We start from the raw sequence: 13,054 nt of genomic DNA, 5'->3' as shown, positions 1-13,054 counted from the left end.
TAATATCTGTTTGCTTGTCACCTTGTCAGTCTGATCAAACATTTTTGAAAAAGATACTAAACAACTAGATGTCAAGTTAAATCTGCCTGTGTGAACATATGGGCTACAGAATAAATTCACCAGAAGACACTTGAAGGGCATTTGGGCTTTGGAAACTCAGTTTTCAGTGTGAAAGCCAACCCGCTGTGTGGCTGGGTAGTGCTTTTCTTCTACTCCTGCTGCTGCTTAGGTCAAAGCTGGTTGCAGTTCACAAGGGCATGTCTGGTGCTTGGACCAAGGCAGTTAGTGCACATCTGCATGGGGGGTTGGCCTCCACATAAGAGCTTAGATTCACCCAGACCCTACGCAGATCCAAGTGGTGATTGAATGTGACCGTGAGGACATTTTGAATGTATTGCAAAAATACAGCTGTATAGTTTGGCACATATTTGACTTCAGAACTATTTTATTATTATTATTTGAATTTTTTGTTAGTGTTTATTTATTTTTGAGAGAGAAAGACCGAGCATGAGCAGGGGAGTGGCAGAGGGAGAGGGAGACACAGAATCCAAGCAGATTCCAGGCTCTGAGCTGTCAGCACAGACCCACAAACTGTGGGTATCATGACTTGGGCCGAAGTTGGACACTTAACCAACTGAGCCACCCAGGCACCCTGACTTCAGATCTATTTTAAAATCTATTGTGGCTAAGACCAAACCTCCTAACTTTTCCTTGTGGTCACAATTCTCTGTTTTAGATGTTAGGTGTGAAAAAGGACCAGTTCTTTAAGGGTCATTCCATGTTCTAAACAGGTGTGCTGGGGCGCCTGGGTGGCTCAGTCGGTTAAGCGTCCGACTTCAGCTCAGGTCACGATCTCGCGGTCCGTGAGTTCGAGCCCCATGTCAGGCTCTGGGCCGATGGCTCAGAGCCTGGAGCCTGCTTCCGATTCTGTGTCTCCCTCTCTCTCTGCCCCTCTCCCATTCATGCTCTGTCTCTCTGTCTCAAAAATAAATAAATGTTAAAAAAAAAAAAAAAACTAAACAGGTGTGCTGCTATCGAAAGAGGAATGTGATCCCTTGATTTTGAGTGCTGTTGTATGAAACTAATGATTTTCTTGTGATGTTTCTTGCCCACCCCCCCCCCCCACCCCTGCCAGGAAGGGCGCCTGTGGCCTTCAGACAGCTCCGGGCCTCGGCCAGGGGCCTCAGAGGTAAGGATTTGGGGAAGGGTTGGGGGCAGGCAGCAGGAGGTGGCTGCTGCACCCGTGTGTGCAGAGGGGAAGGGAGGGGAGGACAGGAATAAACCATTGCAACAAAATTGGTGGAAGGGCTAAGTGTATTACAGCACAGATTAAGAAAGAACACATTTCACTGAAGGCATATGCTGGAACCTTGGTTAAAAAGGTGGGGAGGAGTTTTTCCCTAGAATGTCCTAGGGATTATCTTTGCTCCTTATAGAAACCAAGTTGAGAATCACTGATCTTTACATGATCCCATAAGCTGCTAATAATGAGGCTTGGCAGATGTGGGTATAGTTTATAAATACATCTCCCAATTTAATAATATGACTTTTAGAGGTACCTGGCTGGCTCAGTCAGTTAAGCGTCCAACTCCGTCCCAGGTCATGATCTCGCGATTTGTGAGTTTGAGCTCCGGGTCAGGCTTGCTACTGTCAGCACAGAGCCTGCTTTGGATCCTCTGTCCTCCCCGTCTCTGCCCTTCTCCTGCTTGCGCACTCTCTCTCTCTCTCTCTCAAAAAAATAAATAAATAAATACACATTAGAAAAACGAATATGATTTTTAAAATAACATATTTTTTTGCCTATAAGTTAAAAATATGGTGTGAGAGAAATCAGTGGAGACATATATCTGTGTCTTTCCTCTAGAAGAAATTTGGATGGTGGAAGAAGCGTGAGGATTATGTAAGAAGTCCAGTACCTGGCTTCATTTTGGGAAAACAAATCTGTAATCATATTTACTTTGGAGTACAGAATATTTTTCATGTCAATTACTAAAAATATCAGGAAACTTTTATTCAGAATGAAACAACTAGAAAAGCCTAGAAATCAGAAAGAAAAAGGAGTCATGTGTTCTGTATTTTCTTAAGTAATTGATAGAGTAACATGCTCTATAGTATTTCATACATAGACCCAATGCCTTATACCTGCTGCAAGTACCATTGCGTGCAATTGAACTTATGCCCCACTCTTCTGAGCCACAGGTGAGAGGGGCGGCCCAGTCCCCTCACTCCAGGTGAAGGGGTAGGGCCCGGACCCAGTCACCTGGTGGGCAGTCCTGGAGCGCCTCCCCTCCCATCCCGTTCCCAACAGCGCTTTCCACTCTGTTACTGTTTACTGCACTCTGGAAATTGCTGTCATATTCTAAAGGAACCATCAGAAAATGTATACACGGCATACACAGCAACTCCCATTAAACCCAAATTCTCAGTTAACCACAGTTCTCCACAGTGAAACCATGCTAGATAAACCATAGTTTGCCCAGGTGATGTTGTAGGTCACGAGGAATAAGAAAACTACTTTTTTTTTTTTTCCCCTGAAATAGTCTTTTCCTGTTGTTTCCTGTTTTGAGGACTGTTTGGAAAGTCTTCAAACTGCTGAGAACATAGATCAAGATCAAGCATGACTTTCCTTGATACCATCCCATTCGTGATCACTATTGTGTCACGAATGTCTTCAACCCTTTCCTCTTCCCTTGCAGATCATGTATGCCCCGCGGTCCAGGGACAGGTTTACTGCCCCATCCTTCATCCAGAGGGACCGGTTCAGCCGCTTCCAGCCCACCTACCCCTACGTGCAGCACGAGATCGACCTTCCTCCCACCATCTCCCTATCCGATGGGGAGGAGCCGCCTCCTTACCAGGGGCCCTGCGCCCTGCAGCTCAGGGACCCTGAACAGCAGAGGGAACTCAACCGAGAATCTGTGAGGGCCCCGCCCAACCGAACCATATTCGACAGCGATTTGATAGACATTTCTGTGTACAGTGGGGGCCCGTGTCCACCGAGTAGCAACTCGGGCATAAGTGCCAGCACCTGCAGCAGTAACGGGAGGATGGAGGGGCCGCCCCCGACCTACAGTGAGGTGATGGGCCACTACCCTGGCGCCTCTTTCTTCCATCACCAGCACAGCAGCGCACACAGGGGGAGCAGACTGCCGTTTCAGCAGGACAGCTCAGGGGGCACAGTGCTGCCCATCCAGGGCAAGGACAGGAAGCCTGGGAACCTCGTCTGACCCTCTGACGTGCACTGGAGGAGGCAGAAGCCAAGGAGGGATGAGGGCCTCATTGCCTCCGCTCCCAGGCACAGTGTTGTTCCGTTTCACGTGCTACAACGAAGTAAAACCAAATGTGCAAACATGGTCTTTGTTTCTGATTCCTTTCAGGGGAATTGCATGCAGACTAGACTGAAATAATACAAACTTCCATCCGGTCTGACCGCAAACAGTGTTTATTTGGGGACAGGCATCAGGACGGGGGCTGGTTTTGGCAAAGGGCGGGCATGGGAACACAGAGAAAGGGATGCTTTGAAGATATCATGAAATAAAACCCACAGAGGTATTTGATTTATTTAATTATGAAAGGAGACTTTGCAGAGAAAGAGGCCAGAATGGCCTGGTTTATAATCAATTGATAAAGAAGGATGCATTATTATATATTATCACGGGGAAGTATTGGCCAGTTTGCTTTTTCTCCCAAGGTGTGGAACTTTTATTTTGTTTTAAAAATATGATTCAGAATTCCCGTTTTGTGTGCCAAGGTATAACGTGAAGAAGTTAGATGAGCGCAAGGAGCTAATTTGTGTTGTGATGATGTGTTTTTGAAAGTTGCACTATCTAAATGTTTATATACGAGGGAACTGTTCTGTGTGGAGTTCTGTATGTTGTCTTCTCGCCTGTGGATTCTTATTAGGCCCAAGGAGCACCTGGAGTGTTCCCCATACTCACGTGAGAAAAGATGTTTGGGGTTGTAGCCTAACACATGCCAGCTTACAGAAACCAAGGCAGTGTGACAAGAGTCTGCGTCATGTAGCAGTGCGTCACCGAAGTGTTTGGAGACCTTTGGATGGAAGAGAGGAAATACTAAATCCCAGCATTTCTGATGTGTTGTGTTACTCTGCTAGTCTTAGGCTGCATATTTTATTACATTTGAACCTGACACTTGCATTTATGTACCCAGTATCATGCAGTGCTGCCCCTGTCCTCCAGCAGTGCAGTTTCTTCAGTAATTTAGAGGGTTTTTTTCACTGTAGCATGAAATATACTCAGACACATACATTATTTTATGCAATAAATTGTTTAAAGTGCAAGGTGGTTATTCTTAATACTGTTGAAATACGTGACTTCTCAGTGTATTCCCGTTGTCTCTCTCCTTTTCTAGATAGCAGATAGTTGAGTTCAAGCCCAGACAGCTGGTCAGTGCTCGAGAGGCAGTGGTTCCCGCGTGGCCTGCCCGGCCTCAGTGTGCCAGGGATGCCACCAGTGGCTTCTCCGTGTGCAGGAAGCCCCTGGAGAGTGAAAGAGAGAACAACATTGTGCAGAGCACAGTAACAAGCCGTTGCATGTCACTCTCGAAGGAGTGCGGTGTTCAGGACCCACCGCAGCTCCCAGGGGAGTTTCCTTTCCTTGGGCGGTGGTGGCCAGAACTGGACAGTTACCAGATAGTGCAGGGCGGGGTCGGGGGGAGGTATGACCATAAGAGCACAGGATAAAAAGCACAACATGCAGTTAAAATGCAACTAGAAAGCTAATTTTAAATATTGTTAGTCTTAGCTTTAAAATCCTTGATATTTACAAACATTCGCTCTCATGTGGAATGGATAACTTCCTTCTGTGGAAGCTGCCATCTGGCCTGTCTGTCAGCCATAGCCTGGAGGGCTTGTCCACCACTGCTGACCCTGCTGGCCAGGCCCCTTTGGCCTATGCATGTAGAACAATGAATGGACTGGAATGATGGCTTGGTGACTCTGATCTCCGCAGTTTTAATGCTGCGTCAGCACACGTGTGTTCGTGTCTGTTTGTGGGTCTCCAAGGTGGTTTCTCAGGGAGGTGACTTTGTGCCGTGGGCTGGGGGCTGGAGAATGTTCTGAACTAAAAGTCCTGTCGGCTGCTTCTTTCTGTTGCTTCTCTTGGTCAGTAAGTGGCTGGTTTTTGTTTTGTTTTCAGGATTGGAATCTCTATTAGATTCCTCCATTTCCCACAGTTAAGATCCACAGAACTAGTCAAACTCTTAAAAGGAGAGTGAGAGAAAATGTGAGCAGCAGTTGCAACTCAGGCATCAGACCTTATTTGAAAGTGTGTGTGCCGGGCGTTGCTGCAGGGATTCTGAGATCGGGCAGATCGCTGGGAGCCTGGACTTGGACCTGGAGGCTGCCTCTCCCATGCTGCAGGTGCTCCCGCAGTTCAGCTCACTGCCTGGGTCACAGGCCTGCACTTAAGGCAGCTGGGCATCCCCTTGGCATGAAGCCTTGACTCACCCTGTAGAGGGATGGCAGCACCTATGGGGGCTCAGGGTAAATTATGGATCAGGTGTCCTGTCAGATGCAAGAGGAGGGTTGGTTACCATTCTAAGCCTCACCTGCAATTTTGATAAAGGGTGAACTCCCCACCCCTATAGCTCTAGCTCAAAATGGTTTCACAATCCTTATTGTTCTACCTGCTACAAGAAATGAGCTATGGTCAGAAACCGGTAAATTCCTTAGTCACTTTGCAAGTATATGAATGTTTTGCAGATGTCCACAGTATTGGCGAAGCAATTATTGAATTCAAATAACTTTAATCATCTTTCAGAAGAGGTTCTTCCCATTCTTCCACCCTGGAGAATTGCCCTTTGAGTTAAATAGTTATTTAAAGACACAGCCCTATCAAACCATGACTTAATGGTCCTTGAGGCTGGACCTCTGTAATGAATTAATTTAAAAGCCAAGGTCGTGAATTGAATTAATAGTCAATTTCCTTTGCCACGGGGAGAAGGTGATCCATAGCTTCTTGGAAAGTGACCGCCCTGTTTGTACAGCATTGCCCCTCACTGGCTCTGTGCAGGTCAAGGGGTGCCGTGCGGAGGCAGCTTGTACGGGGGTGAATGTTCAAGAAGATCACATGCTTGGGGGACACAAGGGTCTGGCTTGGGAACCAGATTTAGGCAATCTGTGGTAGGTTTATTATTTCAGTAGGGTGTTAAAAATAAAGAATTATATCGTTCAAAGGAGCAGTGGGTGGGAAGGGGTCCTCCCGGGCATCCTGCTGTGACGTTCCCATCCATTGTCTTGGGACTTCCAGAAGCATGAAACCCAAGGCATGTTGAATCCCATTTCTAGGAACACAGTTTTCAGGAGTATATTTGCTTTTGCAGAAAGTCTACTGTTCTTGTCCTTAGTACAAGAGATTTTGCTAAACAAATTATGTACTTAAGTAAAAGTTGCTCCATTCTTTGTGTACCTGACGAAAATTTAGTGTTAAAGGAGCTTGGCAAGCATGCCCTCTGATCTTCACCACCATATATGCATATGGACACCCAGCCCACAAGAAATTTCAAGATAGCCGAAGAGCATAGCTAATGAAACTTTACGAAGACTTGTCATGAGGACTACATTTGTATCCACTGATTGTAGCTCAAACTCTTGGGAGAGCACAGGGGCAGATGGCAGGCCTTCAGAAGCACCCACATAGGAATGTGGCACACAGATGACGGTGTCCGTCTTGGGCTTCTGAATATCTTCATTGATCTTCTTTGCCTGTACTTTGTAAGAATGGGACAGGCTCACATGCATGCGCTGCTAGAGAGCTGTTCTGACCTAGAATCTGGTCAAATGGCAGCCTTCCCCTTGGAAGCAGAGTTGCCCCTGGACAAGGCTCAGTCACCTTCCATCCAGTTGCTTTTCTGACTAAGGATTGCCTGTAGGAGGTTCCTGGGGTCGGGGCCTTGGAGGCAGGGCCGGGGGCTGTTCCCCAGCACGCTCCAGCTGTGTTTGCTGGGCTGGGGCCCCTGCTTGAGGCTTGCCGCTTAGAGCGGCAACATTAACTGCATGTCGTTTGGTATCCCTTTCATTTTTCTTCAGATTCCCAAAGCTCAGCAGTGTGCAAAGGAAAAAAAAAAAAAAAAACTGGGAAGGACACTTGGTTTTTGTTAACTTTTTGATTTTGTCTGTGTGACTAAAGCAAGACATATGCCCATGCTTGGCACCAGGCAACCCCCCCCCCCACAAGCCCACCTCCTCGCTCTGCCAGTGTCCCCAATCATCGCTGAATGGCCGTGACACAGGCTTCGTTCTGCTGACGTTCACCCAGATCCCCTTGGCCTTGGTGAACCTAAATAAAATGACACGACTGGGGGACGGGCTGGTGGGTGTCCCCTCCTTAGTGTGAGCAACACTGTAGGTACCAGTTGCCCATCCAAGTCACAGATGAAGAAAGTGCTTTCACCCCAGATCACAAAAGTTAGTCTCAGCAGCTTCGCTGCTCCCCTGATGCCAGCTGCCAGAGCCTGGTCAGAGGTCAGTGACGGACTGTGCGAAATACCTGCCTCACCATAGCCTACAGTTTTCAGGAACCAAGATTTCAGCTGAGGTTAGTTTCCTACCCAAAGTACTGCATCTTTTGCATAGTTTAAGTTTGTAATTTACTGCCAGGGTTAGACAGTTGTTTGCTGCTGTTGCTGCTGCTGCTTCCCAGGCCGGCTGCGTCAGGAAGCTGGTGTGTGTGAGCCGAATGCCTTGCCAAGAAAGCGCTGCCTTCCTTTCATCCTCTTTCCTTCCTCTGCGTGTGCTTGTCTGTGTGCAGTGTGGTGGGGGTCCCGACGCACTACTCGCATGTCATGTCGCCCATGGTGTTCCAAAGAGCTCTGCATGCCAGTCGCTTTGAAGCCCCCACGGGGTCTTGTGCTGACATCAGCAGACCCAGGAACTGAGCCCCCACTGCCGCACTCTGCTCCCACCTTTGTTGTGCCTCACTTACAATGGTGCTTTTTCAGTTGTCTGTCTTCTGTTTTTATTTGTAAGGTGCTGTATATAACTTGAATATATTATGCACATATCCTACCCAATGGGTAGAACAAAAAAATTGTTAATACTGTAATATAATGTATAGATACCGATTTTAACAGAAATGGCATAGAATTTGTGAATGCCTATGTGCTTTGTCCTCTTTTGTAAGGAAATTTGCAAATGGATGCATACAGATAAAAGTCTATGTAGTTTATTTTCCTATTAAATATCAATATTATAACACAAGGGAAAGAAGTCTGAACAAGCAAGCCACTGTTTATGACCAGCATATGTATAGCAATTGAGAGTTGCACCTTTGCTGTGAAAACCCTTAAAAAAAAAAATCCTACAGCTTTTTGGTTGCCATTAGATGCTTCTCATTTTAATCTCTTCAGTGATGCTCAGTTGGACCAGTGTAACAGAAAAATTTTTGCAACTTGTTTTATGAAAAGATACTATGTTGTAGAATAACGAAGATGTCAAACCCCAGAGAAAAGTGCACATGTCCTTAAAATTGCAAAACTTATGTCCCGGTTAAGTAAATCAGGCTGCAGAAGAGGACTTTGTTCAGTACAGAGGCCTTGTTGGCCATCTGTGTCCCTAGTCTCTCTGTGCCTTTTTCTTTGACAAACCGAAGCTATGGAGCCAATGAACCAATGGGTTTGTAGGGAAAAAGTATCTCAGGAAAAACAAAAACACTTAGGAGAAGACCCCACTCTTAGAAAAACTTGTTTTCTTTTGGGTTATCATTAGCAGAGAATTAGCTATCAGCCAGCCAAGTGAAGAATCTTCTATCCATTCCTGTTGGCGTCTCGTGGTGATCTTGACAAACTAGGTTTTGCCAGCGGTTAGGGATTATGTTTTCAGTTGCATGTTCTGTCACACCTCTTACGCAGCATCTATCCTTCCAGCTCAGTGTTAGCCTCTGTTAGGACCTCTGCATTTATTTTCAAATATCCTGATACTAAAGAAAGAAAAAGAAAAGCCTAGCACATTTTTGCTAAAACCACTGAACCATGGGTGTGCACATCCTTTCTGGTGTTGTCCGTAAAGGCAGTCAGTGAAGTTTTGCCCATCTGACCCACAGTTCCACTCTATTCTGTCACCAGAATAATAAATTTCATGTTTTTTATTTGCTCTGTGGTGTATGTTCTGATTTTGAAAACACAAGAGAATCATGCCCTTATCCTCCAGAAAGCAAATTATTACCGATTATCCTTAAACTGAAAACACCTCTACAATGCAACTCTTGATGCTGAAGGACTAAAGACCAGCCCTTCTCTCACTGTTCTGAAAGGGCATGACAAGATAGTTAACCTCGTGGGTGCTCTGTCCTGTCCAGCCCCCACCATCTGCGCCCCTTGTGTGTCCTGCAGGGGCCCCTCGTGCTTCTGGTTCAGCATCAGGAGACAAGGCTCACTGCTGTCAGGAGCAACACTTCCACCCTTCCAGGTTCCATCTCTTGGGAGAACCGTTGAGCAGGAGTGTCATCAGAGAATGTTCTAGACTCAGAGGTACTAAAGTGTGTTACCGCACCATTGCTTCCTTTCTACAGAACTGAGGCTTAAACTTTACTGTTAATGATACTGGTTTATTTTAATGTGCTTGTCAGTATATTGCTATTTTTCATTTCATGGCTTTCAAAAATCACATTTTCTAATTGTATTTGTCTAGTTTAAAGCTATTTTAAAACGTGTAAAACACTATTCACAGCATTTAGTTCATTTAATTTTTATTATAAAGCAGCCTACTAAAAAAGTACAAACTGTATATGAACTTTTCAGTAGTTCATGTGAGCTCTGATAATCAGAAGTCATTAAAGTGTTTAACAGCTATTTGTGCTTACTTTTCAGAATAATTTCCAGTTATACACAGAGAAATATTTCCAACTGTTGTGTATCTGCCTCTTTTAACTGAGCAATGGTGATGTAGTTCTTAGACCTAAGGTCTGTAATTGCAATACTTTTAAAGATGTTGCTCTAAGTGCTGTTAGTTATGAAATCAGCTTTTTCTGCTTGTTCTTAGTGCTGTGGTCAAACCATAGCATAAAATCATTAAAAATAATCAGTGATATACATGTGTCTCCTATTTTTCTTTCTTGTAATCTTTCAAAAACAAAGTACATTGTGTGGGGGGAGAAAACTACACGTGTTTTAAAACCCGGTCTCAGAGAAACATTCAGGGATTTTCCTCAAGTCTCATCATGGGAGAAGCCATTGAGAACTGCTTCACTGGAGCCCAGGTGCCTGAGGAGGGGACAGATGCCTCAGAGGTTTAGTTTCTTGGCATTGGAAGTTTTCAGTCTGTGATCATGTGGCAAAAGGACTCTAAAATTTCCTTCATTGAGAGATTATAAACTTTCTTCATGGACAAAGTTCTGCACAGGAAGGAGGGGGTTGGGAGCTTGAGATGCCTACTTGATCCTGTTCACTAAACCCTGGAGTGTGCCTGTCACAGCAGAGAAACAGCTCCCTCCAACTCTCCCTCTGCCACAAGGAGTCTATACCAAGAGTCAAGTGGTAGCTGTCTCTGTGTAAGGTTCCCTGAAAGCAAAAGCTGAGCTGAGGATCTCCATGAGGGTAACTTGAAGGGTACCCCTTGTCTGGGAGCTGTTCCCCGAGGATGAAGCGGGTAATGAGAGACAAGGGAGACAAAGTGTTCACGCTCATTTCCACTGTAGGCAATTGGGGCTCAGGATGGTGCCAAGAAGCAGGGGAGGTAGGGAGACGGACCATTCTCCACTATTGAGGGTTGCCCTTTGGGGTTATCTTCCCAGCCAGTCGCCCTGGGTGAGAACAAACTGAAGACTTCTGAAGAAGCCCTAAGGCAGAAAAATCCAGACACCTGTGGTCTGGAAGCTGCCAGCAGGCACAGAAGCTGTCCCTCCTGGCTGGCGCTGAAATGACAATGGCCACAGAGCACTGGAGTGGAGTTCTCATGCCTCTGCCACAGTCACACCACATTCAAGTGGGTCCTTGGAAGAGCCAGGCACTGCTGGCTGGGGAGAGAAACACCCAGTTCTGGACCCACAGTTTTCCCAGCTAGGCCTATACTTAGCACAGGACATGAACAGAACCTAACACCTCCTCTCCGTGATGATCTCTCCTTCTGCCTCAACTTCCTTGTGTCCCACCCTGGGGACCTGGGGAGTTATCTGCTGTTCTTCAGTGCTGCCAGCACGTGCCTGCCTTGGACCCCAAACCTTTCCAATCTCCCGCTTCCTTTGACCAACTTAATTCTGTACATCAGCTTGTGAAACAGTAGAGCTGCTGGCTGCTAAGCAGAGCACTGGATAATCACACTCCTCAGGCTGCCCTCTCCCTGCCCCTTTAAGGGAACATTTGGAAACACAGGGTGTCCTCTTCCAGAGATACACAGGGTGTATCACAGGGTGTCCTCACTCATAGTGAGCCCTGGAATAAAACACCGCATTTCTGACTTTCCATGATGATACTTGCACATAACAGTCTATAATGAGTCTGTTACTTAGAACATCATAATTAGATTGCTCATTATGCTGTTTTGCTTTGAATGGATTCTAATTTAAATGTTCATTTTAAAATAGCAGCCAAAAAGTAAAAATTTAGCATTTGCGAAGTTCTTTGTTTTAACATCATGTTTCTGTTCAGACTGTAGCTTTTACAAACCTCATTCGCCCTATTTCACATACTCTTCTAAAAAATCAGAAGTGTCAATGCTACAGCTGTAGTCATTTGAACACAGCACAGTGTGACTGAAATGCAGACTTTCAAAATGCCTTACCAGGATGCATGTATATATATTTATAGACAATTGTATACAGGAGCTCCTGTATAACTTACCTGTTTACAAAGCCATTTGCATTTAGAGTTGTGCTGTGGCTACTGTTACCATGCATCTGTAAGCATGCTTTGAAGCCGGAGTACAAAGGTCAGTCTCTAGACTGTGGTGGGCCAGGTGACCCCAACCCCTCCTCGTCTGCTCTCTGCCCTGAGCTGCTGCAGAGTGAGGGCACTGTCACTCCCATCTTTGTCATGGGCTCTATGACGATTTGGCATCTGTCCCTCCTCTGAGATTTCCTACTTACAATTAAAGGGAAGCACAGGCTTTGGAGCCTACAGACCTGTAGGTTCAAATATTAGCCTTATCTCAAATTAACGTACCTGATGGGCAGTTGTTTTTAAATGTTACCTGTCCAACAGGAATGCCTATGGGAAGCCGGGAGAATGGAGTGTGCTTGCCACGAGGGGCTCTCGATGAAAGGAGCTGCTATTGTTACAACATCCATATTCTAGATTTAACTTAAAAACATTTTGCCCAATTACTATAGACCTGTAAACAGCACTTTGCCTTGGAATGCTGTCTACACCAACCACTGCAGCTTAAAATGCCAGTGAAAGAAACAAGCACCAGAGTAAATTAAGGGAGAAATTTAAAATTTTTTTGAGGGACGCCTGGGTGGCTCAGTCAAGCATCCAACTCTTGGTTTCAGCTCAGGTCATGATCTCATGGTTTGTGAGTTCAAGCCATGTGTCAGGCTCCATGCTGCCCGTGTGAGGCCTGCTTGAGATTCTCTCCCTCCCTCTCTCTCTCTGCCCCTCCCCTTTCTCTTGCTTTCGCATTCTCTCTCTCAAAGTACACTTTTTTTTAAATAAAAGTTTCTTGAGACAATCAAAAATGGAGACAAAAAATATCAGAATCTACAGGATGCTGCAAAAGCAGTTCTAAGGACATTCATAGCAATAAACACCTACATTAACAAGCAAGAAAGATACCAAATAAACAACCTATACCTCTAGTCTTAAGGAACTAGAAAAAGAACAAAGTGAGCCCAAAGTTAGCTGAAAGAAGGAAATAAAAATCGAGCAGAAATAGTGAAACAGAGAATAGAAAAACAACGGAAAAGCTTAACCAAACTAAGAGTTGGCTCTTAGAAGAGATAAACAAAATTGACAAACCAAGAAAAAAAAGAAGAAATCAACAAAGTTACAAAATTATAAATGAAAAGGGAAACTGATACCACAGAAATTCAATCATAAGAGGCTACTCTGAGCAACCACATGCCAACAACTTAGACCACCTAGAAGAAAGGAAAAATTCTTA

At 45.3% G+C, this 13,054-nt stretch overlaps 1 protein-coding gene across 16 annotated transcripts in view; it reads left to right on the top strand.

Moving 5' to 3' along the window:
- Positions 1–10,047, top strand: part of LDLRAD4 (low density lipoprotein receptor class A domain containing 4) — a 441,951-nt gene extending 431,904 nt beyond the window's left edge. For 14 of the 16 annotated variants that reach the window (XM_045457534.1, XM_045457540.1, XM_045457547.1 and 11 more), the window contains 2 exons: positions 1,136–1,189; positions 2,697–10,047. In XM_045457534.1, the coding sequence (XP_045313490.1) occupies positions 1,136–1,189; positions 2,697–3,227 (585 nt within the window). In that variant the 3' untranslated portion in view covers positions 3,228–10,047. The remainder of the gene's footprint in view (positions 1–1,135; positions 1,190–2,696) is intronic. The other 2 variants (XM_045457543.1, XM_045457545.1) reach the window with 1 other exon arrangement.
- Positions 10,048–13,054: the final 3,007 nt, after the last annotated feature.

Source organism: Leopardus geoffroyi, chromosome D3 (genome assembly GCF_018350155.1).
Source record: "Leopardus geoffroyi isolate Oge1 chromosome D3, O.geoffroyi_Oge1_pat1.0, whole genome shotgun sequence".
Classification (NCBI taxonomy): Eukaryota; Metazoa; Chordata; class Mammalia; order Carnivora; family Felidae; genus Leopardus; species Leopardus geoffroyi.
This window is presented reverse-complemented; position numbering and strand designations above follow the sequence as displayed.